The following is a 26,671-nucleotide window of genomic DNA, read 5'->3' as shown; positions in this document are numbered from 1 at the left end:
TGCCACAATGTCCGGAGCCCCCCAACCCCCCCCTGGAACAAGGGGAGAGGAGGACCGTACAGGCATTTGTTATTCCAAATGAAGAGAAGGAAGGATTTCTGGAGGGAGCGTAATTTAGGTATGGGTATAGGAACAGGAAGCGTCTCAACAGAAGAGTTTAGGCAAAATGGTCATTTTTAGTACATTTATCTGGCCAGGAAAGGATGTGGGAAGATTATCCCAGGATTTGAAGGATTGGGGAATTGCATGAAACAGAGGGGAGAAATTAGCTCGAGGCCAGGGATGCGGGCCTATTGAACAATTTGTCCAGTGGAGGTGGCGTGGGTGGCTTCCAGCACCCCATCTTTCCCGAGGGGGGGGGGTGCCTGAATATGCCCCGACTTAGGAGAGGGCACTCCCGGAGCTGAGAAGGTGGAGTACAAGGAACGGGAGTGCTTTAGATTCCGAGAACCGGCGGAGCTCTGTTTTCAGACTGCCACCATCTTAAACCACCGCGCATGCGCCCCCCATAGGACCTCGTTAAGCAGAGGATGAGGGTATAGAGCACCATTGCTGGGAAGGATAAAGTAGTGATGTTGGTTACCATTGCCTAAAGGTGAACAGGTGAACATTTTACACACATTGAATGCTGTCTTCTAGGCCTCAATCCCACTTGACACTAAATGTTGTTGGGAATCTTAGATGACCTCCAATTACCAGCCGACAGTAGAGAAGCAGTAGCCAGGGCCTTATTTCAAGCCCAGAGAATTCTTCTAAGGCACTGAAAGTCCCCAGATCCTCCTTCCTGAAAAGAATGACTGCAGTGTATGGGGGATACTCTTAGAGAAATACACACACACACACACACTCACACTCTTTTGCCAAAAGTATTGGGACGCCTGCCTTTACACACACATGAACTTTAATAGCATACCATTCTTAGTCCGTAGGGTTCAATATTGGGTTGGCCTACCCTTTGCAGCTATAACAGCTTCATCTCTTCTACGAAGGCTATCCACAAGGTTTAGGAGTGTGTCTATGTGAATGTTTGACCATTGTATTTGTGAGGTCAGACACTAATGTAGGATGAGAAGGCCTGGATTGCAGTCTCCGCTCTAATCCATCCCAAAGGTGTTCTGTTGAGTTGAGGTCAGGACTCTGTGCAGGCCAGTCATTTTCCTCCACCCCACACTTGCTCATCCGTGTCTTTATGGACCTTGCTTTGTGCACTGGTGCGCAGTCATGTTGGAATAGGAAGGGGCCATCCCCAAACTGTTCCCACAAAGCTGCAAGCATGAAATTATCCAAAATGTCTAGGTATGCTGAAGCCTTAAGAGTTCCCTTCACTGGAACTAAGGGGCCAAGCCCAACCCCGAAAAACAAACCCACACCATAACCCCCCCCTCCACCAAACTTTATACTTGGCACAATGCAATCAGGCATGTACCGTTCTCCTGGCAACTGCCAAACCCAGACATGTCCATTGGATTGCCAGAAAGAGATGCGTGATTCGTCACTCCAGAGAACACGTCTCTGCCGTTCTAGAGTCCAGTGGCCGCATGCTTTACACGCTGCATCCAACACTTTGCATTGCATTTGGTAATGTAAAGCTTGGATGCAGCTGCTCGGCCATGGAAATTCCATGAAGATCTCTACGAACTGTAGTTGTGCTAATCTGAAGCCCATACAAAGTTTGGAGGTCTTTAGCTATTGACTGCAGTTGGGGACTTCTACGCACTGTGTGCTTCAGCATGTGCTGACCCCGTTCTGTAATTTTACGTGGCCTACCACTTTGTGGCTGAGTTGCTGTGATTCCCAATTGCTTCCACTTTGTTATAATACCACTAACAGTTGACCATGGAATATTTAGTAGCAAGGACATTTCACGGATGGACTTATTGCACAGGTGGAAACCTATCACATTACCACACTTGAATTCACTGAGCTCCTGAGAGTGACCCATTCTTTCACAAATCTTTCTGGAAGCAGTCTGCCTACCTAGGTGCTTGATTTTATACACCTGTGGTCATGGAGGTGATTATAACACCTGAATCCAATGATTTGGAGGGGTGGCAATATAGTGTGTGTGTGTATGTATGTGTACTCTGCAGGGTGCCCAAACTTTTTCTAACGCCATTTTTTTTGTTTTCTGTTATTTTGAAAGTGTAAATGATGGAAATAAAATCTAACTTTTGTTGACATATTATAAGAATGTTTAATCTGTAATTTGATGCCTTTTGGAGATTTTTCCATCTTACCTTGGCTTCTTTATGCACATTAATACAAATTTTTAGCTGGGGTGCCCAAACTTTCGATCCCCACTGTGTGTGTATCTAGGTGTATATGTATGTATATATATATATGTGTGTATATATATATGTGTATATATATATATATATATACTGTATATTAACATATGGGCTGCTCCTGTAAATATGACAGCCTTTAGGGCCCTTGGCTGGACACCACAAGCCTGAGCCTGCTTGACTTGGTCATAGACGGACTCCTTTCAGATTTCTGTTAGTGGCTCTTAGATATGTGGATGGATACCCAGGGATATTCTTCTTACTGTTAAGGTTATTAAGTGTTCTTGCATTGTAAGACCACTTACTGTTATCTCACATATATATTCTTATTATTATAGCCAAATTTACCACCCTAATTTCTCCCACAGTTTTTACACTACATAGACAGTAATATGCCGAAACACGCGGATTGTTCCCGATTGGTGTGCTATTACTTTGTGGAATGTTTCGCCGAATGGTTCACGAAATATCGGCGTTTTTGTGGTGAAGTTCGTCCCATAGGAATGAATGGCGGAATGCTCAAAACTAGAGTGGGAGCTGACAAAAGCTAGAGTGTGAGCTGAAAAATCAGGACATGATTTCTAAACTGCCATCACTCCCTCATTTTCAAGCCCACCTACACAAATCTTATATCAAAACGTTCAGCTATCCCTGCTGCCACTAAAAATATCCACGGCTAAGCCATAGTCCTGATAGTTTTCACAATATGACCATTTGTTTGCAACTCAGGCCGCCCATTGACATTCATTGAAACTCCACTCTAGCCACCTCAAATTTGAAGGACGATTTCTAAACTGCGACTGTGCCTTCATTTTGTAATATTTCAGAGACATACTATGCATCAAAATGTACAGTCATGGCCGAAATTGTTGGCACCCTTGATATTTTTCCTGAAAATCAAGTATTTCACACAAAAAAGGTATTGCATTAACACATGTTTTGCTATACACATGTTTATTCCCTTTGTATGTATTGGAACAAATATAAAACAGAGGCAGAAAAGCAAATATGACATAATGTCACACAAAACCCCAAAAATGGGCTGGACAAAAGTATTGGCACCCTTAACTTAATATTTGGTTGCACACCCTTTGGAAAACATAACTGAAATCAGTCGCTTCCTATAACCATCAATAAGCTTCTGACACCTCTCACCCGGAATTTTGGACCACTCTTCCTTTGCAAACAGCTCCAGGTCTCTCTTATTGGAAGGACACCTTTTCCCAACAGCAATTTTAAGATCTCTCCACAGGTGTTCAATGGGATTTAGATCTGGGCTCATTGCTGGCCACTTCAGAACTCTCCAGCGCTTCTTTGCCATCCATTTCTGAGTGCTTTTTGACGTATGTTTGGGGTCATTGTCCTGCTGGAAGACCCAGGATCTTGGACGCAAACCCAGCTTTCTGACACTGGGCCCTACAGTGCGACCCAAAATCCTTTGGTAATCCTCAGATTTCATGATGCCTTGCACACAGTCAAGGCACCCAGTGCCAGAGGCAGCAAAACAACCCCAAAACATCATTGAACCTCCACCATATTTTACCGTAGGTACTGTGTTTTGTTCTTTGTAGGCCTCATTCCGTTTTCGGTAAACAGTAGAATGATGTGCTTTACCGAAAAGCTCTATCTTGGTCTCATCTGTCCACAAGACGTTTTCCCAGAAGGCTTTTGGCTTACTCAAGTACATTTTGGCAAACTGTAGTCTTGCTTTTTTATGTCTCTGTGTCAGCAGTGGGGTCCTCCTGGGTCTCCTGCCATAGCGTTTCATTTCATTTAAATGTCGACGGATAGTTCGCGCTGACACTGATGCTCCCTGAGCCTGCAGGACAGCTTGAATGTCTTTGGAACATGTTTGGGGCTGCTTATCCACCATCCGGACTATTCTGCGTTGCAATCTTTCATCAATTTTCCTCATCCGTCCACGACCAGGGAGATTAGCTACAGTGCCATGGGTTGCAAACTTCTTGATAATGTTGCGCACTGTGGACAAAGGCAAATCTAGTTCTCTGGAGATGGACTTGTAACCTTGAGATTGTTGATATTTTGCCACAATTTTGGTTCTCAGGTCCTCAGACAGTTCTCGTCTCCTCTTTCTGTTGTCCATGCTTAGTGTGGCACAGACAGACACACAATGCAAAGGTTAAGTGAACGTCTCTCCTTTTTATCTGCTTTCAGGTGTGATTTCTATATTGCCCACACCTGTTACTTGCCCCAGGTGAGTTTACAGGAGCATCACATGCTTGTAACATTCTTATTTATCCGCAGTTGTGAAAGGGTGCCAATACTTTTGTCCAGCCCATTTTTGGAGGTTTGTGTGACATTATGTCGAATTTGCTTTCTTTCCTCCCTTTTTTTGTTTTGTCCCAATACACACAAAGGGAATAAACATGTGTATAGCAAAACATGTGTTAATGCAATACGTTTCGTGAGAAATACATGATTTCCTGGAGAAATATCAAGGGTGCCAACAATTTCGGCCATGACTGTAGGTCTGGGTCTTGTGATTCTCACAATATAAAGCTCTTGGGTGTAGGATTTATAACTTATAAACTACAACTGTATGAAGATGGCAACCGCCAGTGAAGTGAACAAGTTGGAGCAGTTTGTTTTTAACCGCTCTTCTCTGCCCTTGCTGTAGAGTGAATTGCCATAGGAACCCAGTTGTGTGTGCAGGCAGCAGAGTGACAAGCCACTCCACCCAGTTACTCTGCCCACTCCAGTTGTAGACTACTGGTGGAGGCAAGAATACTTCACACAATTTCCCCAGAAATTGTAGCTTTTCTAGTTTAGTCTATTGTGCAAATGGAATGGCCTGCGGCCAGTCTTTTTACTTTCATAAATATAAAACATGCAGCGCTAGAGTAGAAAGGTCTGTCTCACGATGAAGTGTGACCACCTGGATAAATATAAACGCAGCTAGCATAAAAGTAATGGTCTTAGACAACCAATACTATAACATTCTCCTGGTTACAAAGGTGTAAATGGTGACATAGGTGTCAAAGTCAATATATCATTGGAGTGACAAAAATAAATCTGTGACATCTGTGGTAGGAAGTGTGGCTGTAGAATGCACTAACCAGATAGCACAGATAGTAGCGCATTGGAGTAAAATGACCTACTCCTGGTCAATGGATCAGGAAACCTGCCGGAGTGGTGGTCGTCTCTGCTGTGGTCACCAGAAACATCTGCGTCCTCTCCTGTTGTGGCATTACCAGGTATCCAGTGGAATAAACGCTCCTCCAGTGTGTAGTGGAATCCTTTAGTGTCAGCGACCTCCAGGGGTGCGGTATGTGCTCAAGGAACAGAAATCACCTTCAGGGCTCAGAAATAAACCCAAAAGAGAGGCTTCCGATAGTGTAATAACTTTTATTAAGGAGTAATAAACAAATGAAGCACTTACAATAAACAAATCCAAAGATGGCCGCCCGTATCAAGGTGTGGACCATATGGGTAGTAGTGGTAGGCGAAGTAGCATCTCCCTAACGCGTTTCGTGGCAAGTGCACGTTATCAAAGGGAGTGGGCTACTGTCAGAGGCCACCTATTTATGGTATGAGGCCTAAAATGTCTAAGGACGCTAATCGCGTCAAATTACCGCTACTGCGCATGCGCGGATCGGGTGCCGCGCGCATGCGCAGTCCGACGCTATCGCGTCATCGCTAATCATCCGCGCATGCGCAGATCGCGCTCGGCGGCCATTTTCCTGGAGTCCCAGTCTTTGTCTACTGCCTCTGAAGACAGAACTAACAGTGGGAGAATTCTATCTGTGGTTGCTGTCTCGGATGACAGACCAACCCAGGAAGAAAATTCAGTGGGGAAAAAAGAGCGGTTGTTGGTGGTAACCACCAATTAAAGATATGCTCAGGGAATGACAGAATTTAAAAGGGTTAAACAGAGCACAGACCCTATAGATATCAAGGGCATAGTCATCTTGTGGTGAAATAGTGGGACTGCAAGTACCAGGACAGATTGCTCGATTGGAGCCATTCATCAAAAAAGTCCATGTTGGAAACATATTAATACAGGCAGATTATAATAAACTGCATATATATATATATATATATATAGAAATAGAATAATATGGTAAAAATTGATAAAAATGCATAATAGATCTCAAAATTATAAATATACACAATATATATATATATATATATATAGGAATATAAGCGTCACCTGGCGTTAATATATAATTTATTTATTGAGAATCGGACCTCAAATTATTGAAAAAACCGATTATTGAAAAACCGATTGTTGTAAAAAACCGATCTTCATGAGTACTTATCTTGAACCCCCGTGTAATTCTTATATAGGTGACGCCACGTGTAATTCTTATACAGGTGACCATATAAAAATATATATATACATAAATATATATATATAAAAATATATATAAATATGTAAAAACATAAGAAACAACATCACATGCATGAAATATATATGCAATTAAAAATGTAAAATATAAGTAATAATGCTGGTGTAAATATACAAATAATGTGGCCGAAGGATGGCAACACAATGAACACTCAACATACACTAAAATGTCGTAAAATCAATGACAATTAACTAGTGTCTAAAAAACAATTAAGATCCAAATCCACGTTTAACCCTTGTGGGGCAAATGTTTTGAGTAAAAAAATCCATTTGGTTTCTATCTTTGAGACTGCCCTGCGTTTATGTGTTCCTCTCCAATGTCTTTGAATCATGTCAATACCTATAAATTTCAGGGAGTGTGGATTATTGTTATGCGTTTGGCGAAAATGCATGGAAAGTGAGTGTTCTCTAAATCCCTTTTTTATATTTTTTAAATGCTCCCGTAGTCTGTTCCTAGGTCTTCTAGTCGTTCTACCGACATACTGTTTGCCGCATGCACATTCTAAGAGGTATACAACATGCGTGCCGTTGCAAGTAATAGTGGATTGGATGTCATATATTCTCCCTGTGGTGTTGGAACGGAAAGTCTTGATTGGGTTTTTTTGGATACCATTGTGAGTACATAACATACACCTATTGCAAGGAAAAAACCCTTTCCGATCAAAAAAGAAAGATAGCTGCTTAGGTGGGTTGACTATATTTGGAGCCAGCCTGTTTCTCAAAGGGGGTGCCTTGCGGTAAGTAATGTCGGGGATTTCGGGTAAGTGTTTTCCTATAATGGGGTCATTCTTGAGAATAGACCAGTTACTCTTAATGATCTTGGCTAAATTTAACACCTATATAGACATACATAGGTTTACCAGAAAATTATCCCTCAAAAGATATTTTCTAAATAAACCCCCTAACACCATGAACTCCAATTCAGATAACAACACTTTCAAGACCTCAAACTTGAGAAACGCTTCTCTTTTTAACCCCCCGGCACATTCCCACATCAATATCTTCAAAAACATGGTCATTAATGATTTGGATAAGCTAAAAATTAAGACCCCGGCCTACCAGTACCAAAACCAGAGACAGACAGATGGAATGATTAAGAATCTACTAGAAAATAAGGATCTGGTAAGACAGCCAGCTGATAAGGGTGGAGGGGTAGTTGTCATGGACAAAAGTCATTATCTTGCACTAGTGCAAAATATCCTAAATGATACCAATACATATATGGAATTACCCAACAACCCTTTGATCCCTTACAAAAAAGCATTAAAAGTAATACTCAATAAAGGTTTTGAGTTGGGGATCCTTAACAAAAAAGAAAAGGATTACCTTTGCCCGACTGTCCCCAAATTACCGGTGATCTATTGTTTACCGAAGGTACATAAAGATCCACTCAATCCACCTGGCTGTCCCATTATAAGTGGAATAGGCTCCCTTTGCTCCCGAGTGGGAGAATATATTGATTTCTTTCTTCAGCCTCTTGTTTGTGAAACTCCATCCTTTCTTAAGGACACAAAACAAGTGCTGGTAGATATTAAACGAATCACCCTCAAACAGCCCACTTTTCTCGTTACGGCGGACGTCGCTGCCCTATATAGTAACATCAAACATGAGGATGGTTTTGCGGATGCTGAATATTACTTGAACACAGCAAAGGATATACCAGACTCACAAAAAATCTTCATATTGCAACTTCTGACATTTGCTATGAACCACAATTTTTTCTGGTTCGATAACAAATATTATTTGCAAACCACTGGCGTTGCCATGGGCGCAAAGTTTGCACCGAGTTTAGCTAATCTGTTTATGGCACACTGGGAGGAGGACCTTATTTATTCAAGAGACTGGCCACAATTGTTGTTTTACCGCAGATACATAGACGATATCTTACTGTTATGGGAAGGGGACGAGTTCACACTGGAGAACTTTTTTTACTACTCTTAACTTTTTTACTACTCTTAATTTTAATAATATTAATATTAAGCTCACCTTTCAGCACAGTCTACAAGAGATAAACTTTTTAGACCTCACTTTGTACTTTGATGGCCCATGTATTTTATCTAAAAGTTATTTTAAAGCTACTGACCGCAACAGTTTTATCCCTAAAGACAGTTGCCATCATCCTAAATGGCTAAGTAATATCCCTAGGGGACAATTTCTCCGGATTTTCAGAAATTGTGACAAGAAAGAAGATTACTTGGTCCAATCTGAAATCCTCAAACAGAGATTTATTGATAAAGGCTACAATGCCAATACCCTCGATGAGGAAAGGCTTGTTGTAGGAGACAGTAACAGAGCCAACCTACTTACCACTAGGCCAAAGACCCAGACTGAGAAATTTTGCCCTTTCGTCACTAACTTCTCTACCCAATATAGGGACATAGCCAAGATCATTAAGAGTAACTGGTCTATTCTCAAGAATGACCCCATTATAGGAAAACACTTACCCGAAATCCCCGACATTACTTACCGCAAGGCACCCCCTTTGAGAAACAGGCTGGCTCCAAATATAGTCAACCCACCTAAGCAGCTATCTTTCTTTTTTGATCGGAAAGGGTTTTTTCCTTGCAATAGGTGTATGTTATGTACTCACAATGGTATCCATAAAAACCCAATCAAGACTTTCCGTTCCAACACCACAGGGAGAATATATGACATCCAATCCACTATTACTTGCAACAGCACGCATGTTGTATACCTCTTAGAATGTGCATGCGGCAAACAGTATGTCGGTAGAACGACTAGAAGACTTAGGGACAGACTACGGGAGCACTTAAAAAATATAAAAAAGGGATTTAGAGAACACTCACTTTCCATGCATTTTCGCCAAACGCATAACAATAATCCACACTCCCTGAAATTTATAGGTATTGACATGATTCAAAGACATTGGAGAGGAACACATAAACGCAGGGCAGTCTCAAAGATAGAAACCAAATGGATTTTTTTACTCAAAACATTTGCCCCACAAGGGTTAAACGTGGATTTGGATCTTAATTGTTTTTTAGACACTAGTTAATTGTCATTGATTTTACGACATTTTAGGGTATGTTGAGTGTTCATTGTGTTGCCATCCTTCGGCCACATTATTTGTATATTTACACCAGCATTATTACTTATATTTTACATTTTTAATTGCATATATATTTCATGCATGTGATGTTGTTTCTTATGTTTTTACATATTTATATATATTTTTATATATATATATTTATGTATATATATATTTTTATATGGTCACCTGTATAAGAATTACACGTGGCGTCACCTATATAAGAATTACACGGGGGTTCAAGATAAGTACTCATGAAGATCGGTTTTTTACAACAATCGGTTTTTCAATAATCAGTTTTTTCAATAATTTGAGGTCCGATTCTCAATAAATAAATTATATATTAACGCCAGGTGACGCTTATATTCCTATATATATATATATATATATATATATATATATATATATTGTGTATATTTATGATTTTGAGATCTATTATGCATTTTTATCAATTTTTACCATATTATTCTATTTCTATATATATATATATATGCAGTTTATTATAATCTGCCTGTATTAATATGTTTCCAACATGGACTTTTTTGATGAATGGCTCCAATCGAGCAATCTGTCCTGGTACTTGCAGTCCCACTATTTCACCACAAGATGACTATGCCCTTGATATCTATAGGGTCTGTGCTCTGTTTAACCCTTTTAAATTCTGTCATTCCCTGAGCATATCTTTAATTGGTGGTTACCACCAACAACCGCTCTTTTTTCCCCACTGAATTTTCTTCCTGGGTTGGTCTGTCATCCGAGACAGCAACCACAGATAGAATTCTCCCACTGTTAGTTCTGTCTTCAGAGGCAGTAGACAAAGACTGGGACTCCAGGAAAATGGCTGCCGAGCGCGATCTGCGCATGCGCGGATGATTAGCGATGACGCGATAGCGTCGGACTGCGCATGCGCGCGGCACCCGATCCGCGCATGCGCAGTAGCGGTAATTTGACGCGATTAGCGTCCTTAGACATTTTAGGCCTCATACCATAAATAGGTGGCCTCTGACAGTAGCCCACTCCCTTTGATAACGTGCACTTGCCACGAAACGCGTTAGGGAGATGCTGCTTCACCTACCACTACTACCCATATGGTCCACACCTTGATACGGGCGGCCATCTTTGGATTTGTTTATTGTAAGTGCTTCATTTGTTTATTACTCCTTAATAAAAGTTATTACACTATCGGAAGCCTCTCTTTTGGTTTATTTCTGAGCCCTGAAGGTGATTTCTGTTCCTTGAGCGCATACCACACCCCTGGAGGTCGCTGACACTAAAGGATTCCACTACACACTGGAGGAGCGTTTATTCCACTGGATACCTGGTAATGCCACAACAGGAGAGGACGCAGATGTTTCTGGTGACCACAGCAGAGACGACCACCACTCCGGCAGGTTTCCTGATCCATTGACCAGGAGTAGGTCATTTTACTCCAATGCGCTACTATCTGTGCTATCTGGTTAGTGCATTCTACAGCCACACTTCCTACCACAGATGTCACAGATTTATTTTTGTCACTCCAATGATATATTGACTTTGTCACCATTTACACCTTTGTAACCAGGAGAATGTTATAGTATTGGTTGTCTAAGACCATTACTTTTATGCTAGCTGCGTTTATATTTATCCAGGTGGTCACACTTCATCGTGAGACAGACCTTTCTACTCTAGCGCTGCATGTTTTATATTTATGACTGTTATCCCACGAGGCGTTTTGGAGGCTTGCCTTTCATGCTAGCTGCTTGCATACTTTTGTTCTAAAACTATCCAGCGCTCGTTACACCCTTTTTAAGTCTTTTTACTTTGTTATGGTGTGCCAAGTCTGTATCTTTTGATGCTTTTGCCTATGTACATGTTATGGTTGATTCATGCAATAATGTTTATCAGTGAAACCTACTCTTGGTTTAAAAAAGAAAAAGGGGGGAACACCATGCATATACAGTAGAATATACACAAATTAATACAGCTCTGCTATGACTGTAATTCAATAAATTATTTTTTAAGCGCAAGCAGTGTGTTTGCAGACTCTGGTATCGGCCTCTTGCAGAGCTCAGAGAGAGGTTGGGAGAAGCATCACGAGGAGCCAATCAATTATGCTTCAGTGTAAGGAGTGTGCTAATAGAAGGAGGAAGCAGACTGACAGAGAAATAATCTCAGACTGCTGCTGCTTCCTTTTCTGTCTGATCAAAGGCCAAAGGAGAAGACCTGTAAATGTTACTAGTCTCCATGCCTACTAGACAGGGCTGTGCTGTGTGATATAGTTGTGCAAATCTCAGGGTTAATTGGACAGAAATACACATTTTTGGAAGGTGAAACATCTTCCATGTATGTATTTCATGATTATTTAGTGGTTTGCCTATAATTAAGCTTTAATGCAACCCTAGGGATAGCTTTTAAAACATCTGGGCATCATCAGTGTAAGCCTCTAACTGCTTTTACTTCCAGCATCTATTAGGCTTCCTGCACACAGTCACCCATTGAGATGCATTAGAAGAGGCAGCTGCACACAGTTTTGTGCCAGGATTTGGGTAAAGCATGCTATCTGCATTTGGTGCATAACATCATTGCAAGTTCTTTACACAACTCTTGTTGCACAATTGTGTGCAGCTGGCTCTTCTAATGCATCTCAACAGGAGGCTGTATGTGGGTTTTATGAATGTCATTATGCAGGCTCTGCGCACTGTACAACTCCTGTACAATCGTGCATGAAGCCTTTTTCTCCTTTTATTATAGTATATGTCTGTTAGTGGCCATCAGTTTGCTTTTCCCTTTACAGTCTGTATAATCTCTCTTAAGTGTGCTGTAGTGTGAACATTTTCAATAATATGCCCACTGCAATATTATTTATCTCAGATTTTCATGATTTTTTATAAATAAACTCGGCCTTCGGACTTATGTGATCACTGACCTGCTTGATGAATCGTAACACTATCTATGTAATTTACAGTGAGGGGTGATGGTTTCTTATGCCTCAAGCTAGTCCCTATGTATTATATCATAAATAAGACATAGCAAAGAGTGGATGCCAAAAACAGCATGAAATCCACACTTATCTTATAACCAAGAATGTAGATTTGTACAGAAGCCAGAAAGTGAATTAAAGTTGTTGCTATTTTTAATATTCTGGATTAGGAGGCAAGTACAGTAAGAACATCATCTGGAAGATTCAGGTGCTGTCAAGCTAGATGAGGTGAGAGGTAACTGGCTAAACAGAAGTGGGATAGAAAATCAGATCCATGGGAAAACAATGAATGTTACTGCCAGAACCACACACTAGGCTGTAACATTTAGGCATTTATCCATAGAGTAGCATGCAGAAATAATGCTTTACTCTAATGAAAATACTTTCTATAGATTATTCTATGTAAGTATTAAATTTCACCAAAATGTATTAAAGGTAAGTGTGTGTTTCAAACTGCGCAATTTGTACAACTGCATATATAATTATATTAAAGAAATAAGTGTGATAGAGATATGTATTATATTTTTATCTGTTTACAGCAGCTGCATATTAATAGGTATTTCCTTTAATTTTGTACAGCTACAGGTCATTTATTTATCCCCAATAGAGTAATATCTTTCCTGCCTGCATGCTGACTTTTTCAAACATGGTCATGACAATAGTTTGTCCATGATGTTTGGCTTGTTATATTCAGCAGTCAGCTCAACAGCTGTCAGGGATTGTTCACACCATGTCCACTGAGATGCGTTTTTCTGCTTATGGTGTGAACAGGACACAGAAAACAAGTTTTCTATGTGCCCTGTTCACACCATATGTGTATGTTGGTATGCAGAAAAACACTGTTCAATGGACATGATGTGAAAAAGCCCACAGTTGTGGGGAGAGCAAGATAGTTGTGTTTTTGGACAGCAGGTTGATGGGTCATTGTTCATTGTGATTGATAGTAGCTCAACACAGTTGGCCCATGTGATTTATGGATGTACATTGTGGGACTTTTTTTTTTCATAAAGAACTGGGTGTATGGTGTGTGTTTACAATGTACTTTTTTTAGTGAAAGAGTAAAAAAGGGTGCTGTAACTTTTTTTTTTTTTTTTAATTGGGTTCCTCCTAAAATCTTGTCCTGGATAAAGGTCTGGTAAGGTTGGGGAAGGGAATCCCCCTTGCTTTGTTTAGAATCAGAACAAGGTTGGTTGGGAAATGTCATTTAGCAAAAAGGTTTTTTTTTCCTTTCCTAATTGTCACTTGTGCAGTAGTACATTCTACAGGTACACCTATTCATATGCAGGTTTAAAGCATCCCTTAAGCATGTTATTTGTGTTTTTGTTTTTTTTGTTTGTTTATTTTACTTTAGACTTGTTAACAAAAAGTTTAGGAAAAAATCACAAGATTTGGCTTCTATAGAATTCAATGGGGTTAAGGTACTGAAGTCAGGGTTTGCAGATTTTTGTCATTTGTTCAGTATACTGAACTCTGCTCAGTTTTGCTAATAACTAATTATAACCTTTATTTTATTTATGCAAAAAAATTTAATTTTATGTGTTAGGCTTTAAACATATCTTTGTATAATTTTCCAGTGTTTTTAATAGGTAAGCCAGCCATTTTTACTATTGACTCCTAATATTTTGTTTATTTTTTTTTTACATTTGCAGATACCAAACCTCTTGTTCAACGTCAGAGCCAAGGACAAAACAGAGTTCAAAATGTGGAGCAAAATGGAGTGAAGGATTATATCCAATCTCGGCAGTTTGTCCGGAATGATCCCAGAGCTCCAAGAAGTGAAAAACCGCCTCGATTTCAGAAAGAAAATCATACATCAAGGCAATTTGAAGGTAATGGACCCCCGAGAAATCGAGCTCCAGAAAAATACAATTCCACTGGACCAGATCTCTGGACAGAAGACAGGAATAAAAATGAAAAAGGGTTTTCAAGAAATGAAAGATTAAAAGATTTTTCACAGCCTCCCTCTAGTTACCAAAATGATAGTACTTTTAAAAAGAGAGACAATACTATGCAAAGTAGGACCATAAAAGGTCCCAACCATCCTGAAACTAAAGATGATACCAGCACCTACAGTAATAATAGTAATATGGAGTCTTTGCACCAGAAACGTGGAAGAAGAGAAGACCAAAGACCCAATTACGAGTACTATATGGACAGGAGACCACGGACAACTAACAGTGATAGTTTAACTAGTTTACCAAATGAAAAAAGTTATAGTGCCAATGTGGAATCCTCTAATTATCATTCAACAGCAAAAGACAGTGCTAATGATTTACTAAATGGAGAGCTTGAGCAGAAGGTTCGAAGAGCTGGACCTATAAAACCAATAGGGTCAAATCTGAGCTCTGCAAATGATGAAAGAAACAAGATGTTTTCATATAGCTCGAAAAAAAGATCTGGTCCTATAAAGCCAGAGAGAATATTGGAACCTACCTACCCAGCATTCACCTGGAGACCAGGAGATGAGTGTTTGGCTCTTTACTGGGAAGACAATAAGGTATGTCTTTTTCATTGTTATTGATTATTTATTTATTTATTTATCAAGTTTATATAGCGCCAAAGGGTTTGCTCGGCGCTGTACAATAGAGGGGGGGACAATACATGAAACAGTACAGTAACATCAAACAGCACACAAAGGGGTAAGAGGGCCCTACTATTTCGAGCTTACAATCTAGGAGATTATACCAAAGAAATATAGTTAGCAGCCCATGGCAAGCTATCGGAGTAATATTTAGAGGAGTAAAAAATATAAAAAGTGCTTTGTGGGTTTCTATTGTTTAGTGCAGTTTGTTCTTCAATTTATTAAAGCACACTTCCACTTTGTATAAGAGGATTATAAACAAAGCATGCAAATTGCATTTAGCTCCACCCCTTTTTATCCATTTCCAAATCACAGAGTGATGTACTTAATGCAGCCCATACCAGGGGCGTACTGACAACTCATGGAGCCCCCAGGCAATTAAAGATCATGGGGCCTCTGTGTCCTCGCCCACTCTCAAACTACACTCAAAAAAGGCTATGAAAAAGCCTATTAAATGTGCCAGGGGCATCTCATGGGGCCCCCTACTGATCCCGGGCCCTCGGGCAGTGCCCGGGTGCTCCAAAGGTCAGTCCGCCCCTGGCCCATACATTATGGATTTATTTTTCATTTGACCAGCAGAAATAAAATGCCTTAATTTCCCACACATTTGAGGTGGATGTGGAAATCCCTCCTGCTGTACTATTGTATTTTGGAAGCCGGGAGCCTTCCTCACTGTCAGAATATAACGATCAGTGTTGTAGGCTATAGATGGCAGCATTGATCTTTTGGGAAAAACCCAACCATCTGGTTGTACACAAGTCGATAGATAGATAGATCCAACTTGTGTACAACCACCCTTGCCCATACATGAATTGCAATTTGTCTGGTCATTGCTGAACCAGCTGAATTTTTTTTTTTTAATTATTATATTTTCATTGATCACATTTTTCAAAATCCAACACGACACTAATACATAATCATCAATTACTTGTTACAATTTTCATTTTATCCAACCCCCCCCCTCTCCTCCAGTACACTCCTTTATTGTCTTCTTATTTCACTACTGCCCCCTTTTCACCATGCGTTATACCTCTTATCGCCTCATTCCCTTTTTCTCTCACCTCTCAGTTTGACATATATCCATGTGGTACTATATTCACAACACTTTTACCAGATTTGTATAAATTTTCCCATTTTATCTTCTCCACTATGGTATAGTTATTCTTTCCTATATGTATACAGTTTTCTACCCTCTTTATCCAATCTTTAAATTCCTTGGGCCTTCCAAAATTTAGGAATCAATCCTGTTGCCGTATTAGTTAAATGAGGTACAATTGTGTTATTATATTGTTTTACTGTGAGATCCGTATTAGGAAATAAACACACCCATGGGTCCATTATTATACTTTCTCCTGAAATTTCTGCTATTTGTTGTACTATAATCTGCCAGAATTCCTGTATTTTGGGACATTCCCACCATATATGTGCCATTGTACCGTTTATCCCACACCCTCTCCAAAAAAGTAAGGAATTCTCTGGGTGATATTTATGAGCTTTATTAGGTGTGACATACCATCTTGTCAGGAGTTTATAATTCAGTTCAACTGTATTCATATCAGTTGCCCCATGTACAATTCAAAATATTTTCTTTTTTTGTTGCTCATTCAGCTGTGTTCCCAGCTAATTTCCCCATTTTTTCTAAGTATGGTGGTAAGACCGGTTCAGATATTGTAGTCAGTATCTTATACATACGCGAAGTGCAGTGTTTTTGTATTCTTTCTAAGTTCATCAAATACTCTGAGTGCAGATTTTCAACCTCTCTTATTGGCCGTGGGAGTGTTGTGACAAAATGTTTTTGTTGATAATTCATCCATCACAGAAAACATACAGTTGCAAGAAAAAGTATGTGAACCCCTTGGGATTACGTGGAGTTTTGCATGAATTGGGCATAAAATGTGCTCTGAACGTCATCTAAGTCACAACAATAGAAGAACACAGTCTGCTGAACATAATACTACACAAACATTAGATGTTGCCATGGTTTAATTGCACATAACATGTAAACATTCACAGTGCAGGGAGGAAAAAGTATGTGAACCTTTGGACTTAATAACTGGTTGACCCTCCTTTGGCAGCAATAACCTCAACCAAACATTTCCTGTAGTTGCAGATCAGACCTGCACAACGATCTGGAGTAATTTTGGACCACTCCTCTTCACAAAACTGTGTCAGTGTAGCAATATTCTTGGGATGTCTGGTGTGAATCTCTCTCTTAAGGTCATGCCACAGCATTTCAATCGGGTTGAGGTCAGGACTCTGACTTGGCCACTCCAGAAGGCGTATTCTGTGCTGTTGCAGCCATTGTTTTGTTGAATTACTTGTATGCTTTGGGTCATTGTCCTGTTGCATCACCTATCCTCTGCGGAGCTTCAGTTAGCGGACAGATGGTTGTGTGTTTTCCTGCAAAATGTATTGATAAACTCTGGAATTCATTTTCCCATCAATGACAACAATCTGTCCAGGCCCTGAGGCAGCAAAGCAGCCCCAAACCATGATGCTCCCTCCGCCATGTTTTACAGTGGGGATGAGGTTTTGATGTTTGGTGTGCTGTGCCTTTTTTTCTCCACACATAGTGTTGTGTGTTCTTCCCAAACAACTCAATCTTGGTTTCATCTGTCCACAGTATATTTTGCCAGTAGTGCTGTGGAACATCCAGGTGCTCTTTTGCAAACTTCAAACGTGCTGCAGTATTCTTTTTGGACAGCAATGGCTTCCTCCGTGGTGTCCTCCCATGTACTCCATTCTTGTTTAATGTTTTCCTTATTGTAGATGTGTCAACAAAAATGTTAGCATGTGCCAGAGATTTCTGTAGGTCTTTAGCTGACACTCTGGGATTCTTCTTTACCTCATGCAGCATTCTGCGCTGTGCTCTTGCAGTCATTTTTACAGGACGACTACACCTAGGGAGAGTAGCAACAGTGCTAAACTTTCTCCATTTGTAGACAGTCTGTCTTACCATGGACACATGAACATCAAGGTTTTTGGAGATACTTTTGTAACCTTTTCCAGCTTCATGCAAGTCAACAATTCTTGATCGTAGGTCTTCTGAGAGCTCTTTTCTGTGAGGCATGGTTCACATCAGACAGTGCTTCTTGAAACCAGTAAACCCAAAACAGGTGTGTGTTTTTTAAGGGCAGGACAGCTGTCAGCAACACATCCAATATCATCACACTGATTGGAGTCAAGGTTGGCTCACTCCTGGCTCCAATTAGCTCTGGGAGAAGATATTAAGCTAGGACCTCACATACTTTTTCCTCCCTGCACTGTGAATGTTTACATGTTATGTGCAATTAAACCATGGCAACATCTAATGTTTGTGTAGTATTATGTTCAGCAGACTGTGTTCTTCTATTGTTGTGACTTAGATGACGTTCAGAGCACATTTTATGCCCAATTCATGCAAAACTCCACGTAATCCCAAAGGGTTCACATACTTTTTCTTGCAACTGTATATACCTTTTGTGTTTCAACTCCTGAAAAGAACATATTTCTCTCTTTTTCATAATATCCCCTAAATGTTCATTCCTATCTTTTATCCACATCCCTGATATACTACTCTCCCCTAGTGTGAAATATTTTGTTCCTACTAGTGGTATTAGTAGTGAATTATACCCCCATCCCCTTTGTTTATGAATTAAATCCCATAACCTAAAGACATTCCATGTTAAATTGCTAGTATTTTGAGCAAACATACTGTATTGTTGTGGGATCCATATAATTTTATCTAATTGTGCTTCACTTAGTGATTTTTCAATCTTTACCCAACTTTTCCCCTGTTAATTATAAACCCACCCATTATTCGTGACAATACTACTGCAAAATAATATTTTTTAAAATCTGGCATGTTTAGGCCCCCATTTATTTTATCCTTACATCTGACCTCTTGATGCACCTTTGTTTTTATTCATTTGCCCATATGTATCGTATTGTCATTCTTTTCAGGACCCTGAAATATACCTACAGCAAATATATTGTTAGCATTTGAAATTTATATAGGATTTTAGGCAATATCACCATCTTAACCATATTTATTCTCCCTATCCAAGAAAGTGATCTTTTTAAAATTTTCCTCAACTCCTCCTTCATCTCATTTAATAACGGAATATAATTTTCATGATATATACCCTAAATAGTTTACCTGTTTATCCCTCCATGTAAAAGAGAACTTTCCTTGCATAGCCTGTCTTTCTACCTTTGGTAAATTAATATTCAATATCTCTGACTATGAAAGATGAATTATAAAATTTTACAGCTCGCCATAGTTTTTAAGTGTTCTCACTAAATTTGGTGGTTTTAATCTAGGATTTACAACATAAAATAACAAATCATCTGCGTAAACTGCAAATTTGTGTTCTACTTCTCCAATTTTAATACCTTTTATATCTACACTATTTTGTATGATCGCTAATAAGGGCTCGAAGGATAACAAACAGGAGAGGTGAGAGTGAACATCCCTGCCTTTTTCCATTGTACATTATAAAGGGTTGCGACAATGAACCGTTGATCTTCACGGCTGCTGAGGGGTGACTATATAAAGTTTTTATCCACTGCATCATTTGGGTCCTAATCCTTTTGCCTCCTAAAGTACTCATCATAAATCCCCAGTCTACCCTGTCAAACACTTTTTCAGCGTTTATTGACAGAAGTAGTACTGGGGATTTCTCCCTACTACTCTTTTGCAGGAGGAATAACAATCTCAGGCTATTATCTCTTCCTGGTATAAACCCCACCTGATCTTGATGTACCCACTTTGGCATTAGATCTTTCATCCTGCTAGCAATGACTTTAGCATATAATTTTGTATCTATATTTAATAGTGATATTGGTCTGTAGCTGGCGCATTGAGATAAATCTTTTCCTTCTTTGGGTATACAGTTGTGTCCAAAATTATTCAACCCCCAATGCTGTAAAGGGGTTTAGGGACTATAGTGTACATTTGGAATTGTATTCAGAATCAAATCCTACAAGGACGTTGTAACTACCCAAATGCAACTAAAATGACATCAATTGTTTATGTAATACAGTAGTAAATGGTTCTTATGTGGTTTCTTCATTGCCACAATTATTCAACCCCTTAAAGACTACCACTCTGAAGAACAGAGGTTCATACAGGTGCTTTCCATCAGGTATTGAAAACACCTGTGGATGTCACCGAGCAGCAATCAAGCATAATAAGCACCAATTAGGCAGCTTTAAAATGACTGTGATACTCAGCTCCTTCTAGACATTTACTGGTGTGGTTACAAACATGGTGAAGGCAAGAGAATGGTCCAGGAAGACAAGAGAAGAGGTGATTTCTCTTCACAGGAAGGGCAATGGCTATAAGAAGATTGCAAAGATGTTAAACATACCAAGAGACACCTTAGGAAGCATCATTCGCAAATTCAAGGCAAAGGGCACTGTTGAAACGCTACCTGGTCGTGGCAGAAAGAAGATGCTGACTTCGACTGCTGTGCGCTACCTGAAGCGTAGAGTGGAGAGAAGTCCCCGTGTGACTGCTGAGGAACTGAGAAAAGATTTGTCAGATGTGGGTACAGAAGTTTCAGCCCAGACAATAAGACGCACACTGCGTAATGAAGGCCTCCGTGCCAGAACTCCCAGGCGTACCCCCTTGCTGTCTCCAAAGAATAAGAAGAGTCGACTGCAGTATGCCAAAAGCCATGTGGACAAACCACAAAAGTTGTGGGATAGTGTTCTGTGGACTGATGAAACAAAATTAGAACTGTTTGGGCCCATGGATCAACGCTATGTTTGGAGGAGGAAGAACAAGGCCTATGATGAAAAGAACACCTTGCCTACTGTGAAGCATGGTGGAGGGTCAATCATGCTTTGGGGCTGTTTTGCTTCTGCAGGTACAGGGAAGCTTCAGCGTGTGCAAGGTACCATGAATTCTCTTCAGTACCAGGAGATATTGGATGGAAACGTGATGCAGTCCGTCACACACCTGAGGCTTGGGAGACGTTGGACCTTTCAACAGGACAATGATCCCAAGCATACCTCCAAGTCCACTAGAGCATGGTTGCAGAGGAAAGGCTGGAACATTTTGGAGTGGCCATCGCAGTCACCAGACTTAAATCCGATTGAGAACCTCTGGTGGGACTTAAAGAAAGCAGTTGCAGTGCGCAAGCCTAAGAATGTGACTGAACTGGAGGCCTTTGCCCATGAAGAATGGGCGAAGATACCCGTAGATCGCTGCAAGACACTTGTGTCAAGCTATGCTTCACGTTTAAAAGCTGTTATAACTGTAAAAGGATGCTGTACTAAGTACTAAGATTGAATGTCACTTGGGGGTTGAATAAAACTGATAATGCTGTGAGCACAGAAAAGACATTTGTGGTTATTTCATTATAACTGTTATGTTATATTTGTCTGACCTACAAGTGCCTCTTTAATGTAAATGTAAGCAAGATGACTGAATGATCAAAAGCAATGTCAAACTGGCCAAAACACTCAATTTCAGTGGGGGTTGAATAATTTTGGACACAACTGTAATTGTAATATGTGCCAGCAACTACTCCTTCCTAATTTCCATCCCTTCTCCTAATGAATTCATATACGCACATTTTAGGCACTAGTTGTTCTTTGAACTTCCTATAGGATCTTACCGTATACCCATCAAGTCCCGGACTCTTTCCCGCTACTGTACTTCTTAATGCTATTTGTATTTCCTCTTATGATATTATGTTATCTAGCATTGCCAATCTTTCTTCCTCTAATCTGGGTAAACCAACTGTTTTTAATTATGTCTGAATTTTCTTTATGTTTCCCCCCCCCCCCCCCCCCCCGGGTCTTTTTGTTGTCTATGGTTAACCGCATACAATGAACTAGAATATTTATGAAATTTGCTAGCAATCATTTTAGTTGGTTACACTATCTCTCCTTTTTCATTTCTGATCTTCTCTATATAATTTACTGATTTCTTTTTCCTTAACATCCTTGCCAAGTATTTTCCTGGTCTATTCCACTGCTGATATCTTTCTTTTGCCACCATGTCGAAAACCTTTTTGATTCCTGTTCCATTAGGTAATTTAGCTCTTCTCTCTTTAAAATTATCTTTTGGTGTACCTCTATTTCTATTCCTCTTTTATGTACTTACTCTAATTCATGTAATTCCACTATTAATTTTCTCATATTTTCGACCCATTTTCTCCTGGTTTCTGCCCCTATAAAAAGCAGGATACCCCTTATATTCGTTTTATGGGCTTCCCATACTGTGGCAACTGAGACAGTATGGGAAGTCTCATTTAATTTCCATACATTTACTTTATAGGAATCCCCTCCTACTCTGAACTTCATTGCGACTGGTGCATGTTCTGATAGTTATGTAATTTCAATATTGGATTTGATTAACAACTCTATGTTGTATCATTATATAGTCCAGTCTGGAATACATTGCATGTGCTGAGGAATAGAACGTACAATCCCTTACCTCTGGGTGCTTGATTCTTTACACATCTTTCAGTTGACATTGATGTAACATCTTTCTTACTGATCTTAAACGTTTGCCTCCACACATGCGACAAAGTATCCAGCTGTGAATCCATGCAAAAACTAAAATCCCCAGTCATAGTCAGTTTTCCTTTCTTGAAATTCAGCAATTTCCTTAACATAAATGATAATATAAACAATGATATGCTCAGTGATAAATAAATATCATAAATCCTTTCCTCAAATTTATGATATTTATTTATCACTGAGCATATCATTGTTTATATTTGTACACCTTTAAGGGTAGGGGTGAAGTGTGCTTAAATAGAAATTGGGGATTAATAGTAATTATTTATTATTAATAATTTCCTTAACATACCCTCTAAGTAGACCATTGAGTTTTTGTTTGGACAGTAAATATTTTCAAGCGTACATTCAATACCATATAGTTTCCTCTTCAAAAACAGAAACCAAGCTGTCTTCTACAATAAATCTTACATTTTTTGCAATCCCAATAGCTACTCCTGTAGCCCGTGTTGTTGATGAGTCTACATAGTACCAAGTACAATTTTTCTTCCGTTTCCTCAACTCGGGACAAGACCTGTCCCAGATCTTGATGTATTATTGCCATATTGTTCTTTAAAGATTGTTCTAATTTTGTGAACATATCTGCCATTTACTTTTGTGTTGGTACCTGAGCACCTTAGGATTTCTTTACCTTGACTCAAATCAGTTGTTTCCATTGACAGGATAGATTGGTCTCCGCTGTTATTTCCCATTATTTGTCCTCCACTTCCTCCCCATTGTCTCTCTCTCTCTCTGGACTCTTCTCCTGTGGAGGCATATATTTTTTTATTGTACTAGTACTCTTTGCTTTTCATAATGCTTCCTCTGTTGTTTCTTACTTGTGGCTTGAGATATATCCTTATTCCTACTTTATTTCCACTGTCGAGAGTTATAATTATATGTGGATTGGACCAGCAGCTACTATCTTTACACTTTATTATAAGGAATTTATATATTGCCTCTTACTTTCTCCTTGTTATTTTCTAGTCCTTTTTCCTTTTCTGTGTTCCTCCAGTTTTGTCTTTTATTCAAATCTTCTATTTTTAAACCACCGGGTGACCCCCTGTTTCCACACACCCACCATTTTCTAGGCACAGTTTTTTTTTTTTCAGTCACATATATAGTATCAAAAAATAAAATTTTGAGCACTTACTGCTCTCCTCCTTCTAGTGTCCAACCGCTCTCTGCTTGCCTACTATCCACTGTTACCGTGTATTCCAGTTCCTCCTTCTTGGTGGGGGGGGTTCAGGGGTGACCACCTGTGGACTTGGTTGCCCACTGCTCTGTCTCTCCTTGTGGAGGACCGCGTTTTCCAAGGGGCTTTGCAGTCGTCTCACTGCTTCTTCTGTCCGCCTCCACTCTGCTTCCACCAGCCCCCTTCCCCACTCTGCACCGCTCACAGGGCCGACACTCCATCACCGGCTTGATCTCGGAGCCTGCACGCACGCACCCAAAAACTGGAAGCCACGCCGACCAACACAACAAGGTGAGCAGATAGGTATGTCCTTATCTCTCCTCTTCCTTTGTTCTGGGCGGGCGCACGAAGCTCCTACAACACGCTCCCTGTCAGCACCATGTTCAGGCCCCTCCCAACTATCATGCTGAACCGGCTGAATTTTGATCCATGTATGGCCAGCTTTACAGGATGTGTGCATGTAACGTAGGGAAGATATACAAGTCTAGCATTAATTACAGAGGGACTAAAAAACAGCTAGACAACTAAAATTTTTGGAAGTGGGTTCAAAAATATAGCCTATGAATTTCTTTCATTATTTCTTTAATATAGGGAGTTACACATATCAAAGGAATCAGTCAATGAGCAACTAATACTATCCAGCAAACACACAGCTTTTTTAGGAGGAAGTGCACTTACTTTACCTTAGTATCTGTGTCAACAGACATTTGCTCTTTTCAAATGGGTTGAACATTCTCATACAAGTCTGAGAGATTGCAAAATCCACTTGAAACAGGTCAAGAAGAGGGCAGCTGCTAGTCAAATGCACTTACCAGTGGATTCTGAATGATGTCAGAAAAGTCTTATTCTGATGTCAAACTGTTGCCTTCAGCACAGACCCTTAATCTCAATGTGGCTGTACTGTACTGTATATTGCTACTGTGTATCAGACAAGATGTTCACGTTAGGTCTCTTACCCTAAGCAAACTGAGTTGTTTCCTCAAAGTCTGTAATAAATTTCAGGCTTTTAGGCCAGGTTCACATATATGCGGGCCGCAATTTGCGCGGGCACGAGAGCCCATTCATTTGAATGGACTCCCGTGTCCCAGGACACGCAGAGAAGAAGTCCCTGCACTTCTTCAGAAATTGCAGCCCTCATGGGAACTAAGGTTCCCAGTATGGTTGTGATTTCCAGTGTGGGCGGCGTGCCATTAGAATTAATGTCACCCGCCCACGGGTCCCTCATTCTTCTTTGTGGGTGGTGCGGCTGCAAGTATTTGTGTGGTTCCCGCAGCAGCACCACCTGCACAGTTGTGAACCAAGCCTTAAGGCAAATTTTAATCCAGCTGATGCCTTACAAAATATACTACTGACTCTTTGAGAAAATGAAAACTAATATGCAGTATATCACTGCAATACATGCGTATTTCTCTGTTTACTCTTTAAAAAAATGTTGATACTGCCAGAAATACAGTGAGCTGCTGACTTTCTGTAGTGAGCTAACAGTGATTCCTCAGCTGCATTGAAATCCAGGTAGTGTTATCAGCCTTGCCTGAGTTCTTCTCTGCTGGACCACAGTGCACCTCCCTTTTATGTTCTGAAAATGTGGACAGAGAGCTGTGTTTTGTAGTCCAGCAGGGGGGAAACTGAACAGGGCTGATAACACTCCTTGAGATTTCAATGCAACAGAGGAACTCTGTAGTCAACTCAAACTGGAAGCTATACGCTCACTCAATTTCTGGCACATTGACAGTCTGTTTTCTTTTAGCATTTTAAAGGGGTAAAACTGGGGAAGGGGGGAGTGTTGATGTATTGAATTTATTTATTTATGTTTGCTCAAGACACTCAATTTAACCGCTTGGCTGCCGCCCTATATTAGAAATACTGCTACAGGGTGGCAGGGCTGCGCAAAATCATGTGTATATAGTCGTGATTTGCATTTTTGGGTAGGGGACACCCTACCCGTGCCGCCATTGGTGGCTAGGCACGTCAATCACCTGGTCCCAACTGGAGATTCTTTGCCGGCACCCGGCGATCGCCATGCAAAGCTGACAGGGGAGAGAGCTGCGTGTAAACAACACAAGTCTCTCTCCTGGCAGCAAGGGCATGCTGCTTTGTAGTTCTCTGCACAGCAGAGAACTACAAAGCAGCATGCCTCCCTAGTAAAACAGCACATACAGTAAAACACACACTGCACACAGTTAACTCTTTGATCGCCCAAAAGTTAACCCCTTCCTGCCCAGTGTCATAAGTAAGCAATTTCCCCCCTCCTCCCCAACCACCACCACCTGTATCAAAGACAGAAAATAATCTACAAGCTCTACTTACCCTCTCCATGCTCAAGAGCTGTGTACAGCTTCCTTCTCCACTTAGCACCACTGGCCCTCTTAAGGCAGAATGACAGCCTGTCATACACAGTGCTTCTTAACTGAACAGCACTCACATGTCATCGTGTTCCGCTCTTGGCATACGTGTGGCAGTAAAAACCCTATAGTACGGTTATTTGGGGTAGCTCATCTGCATTCCAAACAGATGAGTAAGTGAAAGTGATTCTGATGATAGAGGATTTGACTGGAGCTCTAGTCAAGTGGCTAACAAAATAGCAGAAACCCTAGCAGGCATCTGTGTTACCAGACCGGATAACAGTGTGTACTGTCCAGCGCTCCAGGAATCAAATACCAAAAGGAGGCCAAGGGAACCAGGACAGGAGTGGCCTATGGATAGTGCTTCAGGGATGCAGCCCTCCTCAGATGGGGGAAT

At 40.4% G+C, this 26,671-nt stretch overlaps 1 protein-coding gene across 2 annotated transcripts in view; it reads left to right on the top strand.

The window, feature by feature from the left end:
• The window catches only part of TDRD3 (tudor domain containing 3), a 378,807-nt gene that overhangs the window by 319,493 nt on the left and 32,643 nt on the right, over window positions 1-26,671 (top strand). For both annotated transcript variants that reach the window (XM_089668374.1, XM_089668381.1), the window contains one exon: window positions 14,312-15,159. In XM_089668374.1, coding sequence (XP_089524500.1) covers window positions 14,312-15,159 — 848 coding nt within the window. The remainder of the gene's footprint in view (window positions 1-14,311; window positions 15,160-26,671) is intronic.

This window comes from Staurois parvus, unplaced genomic scaffold (genome assembly GCF_062004578.1).
Source record: "Staurois parvus isolate SC_StPar_1 unplaced genomic scaffold, SC_StPar_1.0 ptg000007l, whole genome shotgun sequence".
Taxonomy (NCBI): Eukaryota; Metazoa; Chordata; class Amphibia; order Anura; family Ranidae; genus Staurois; species Staurois parvus.
This window is presented reverse-complemented; position numbering and strand designations above follow the sequence as displayed.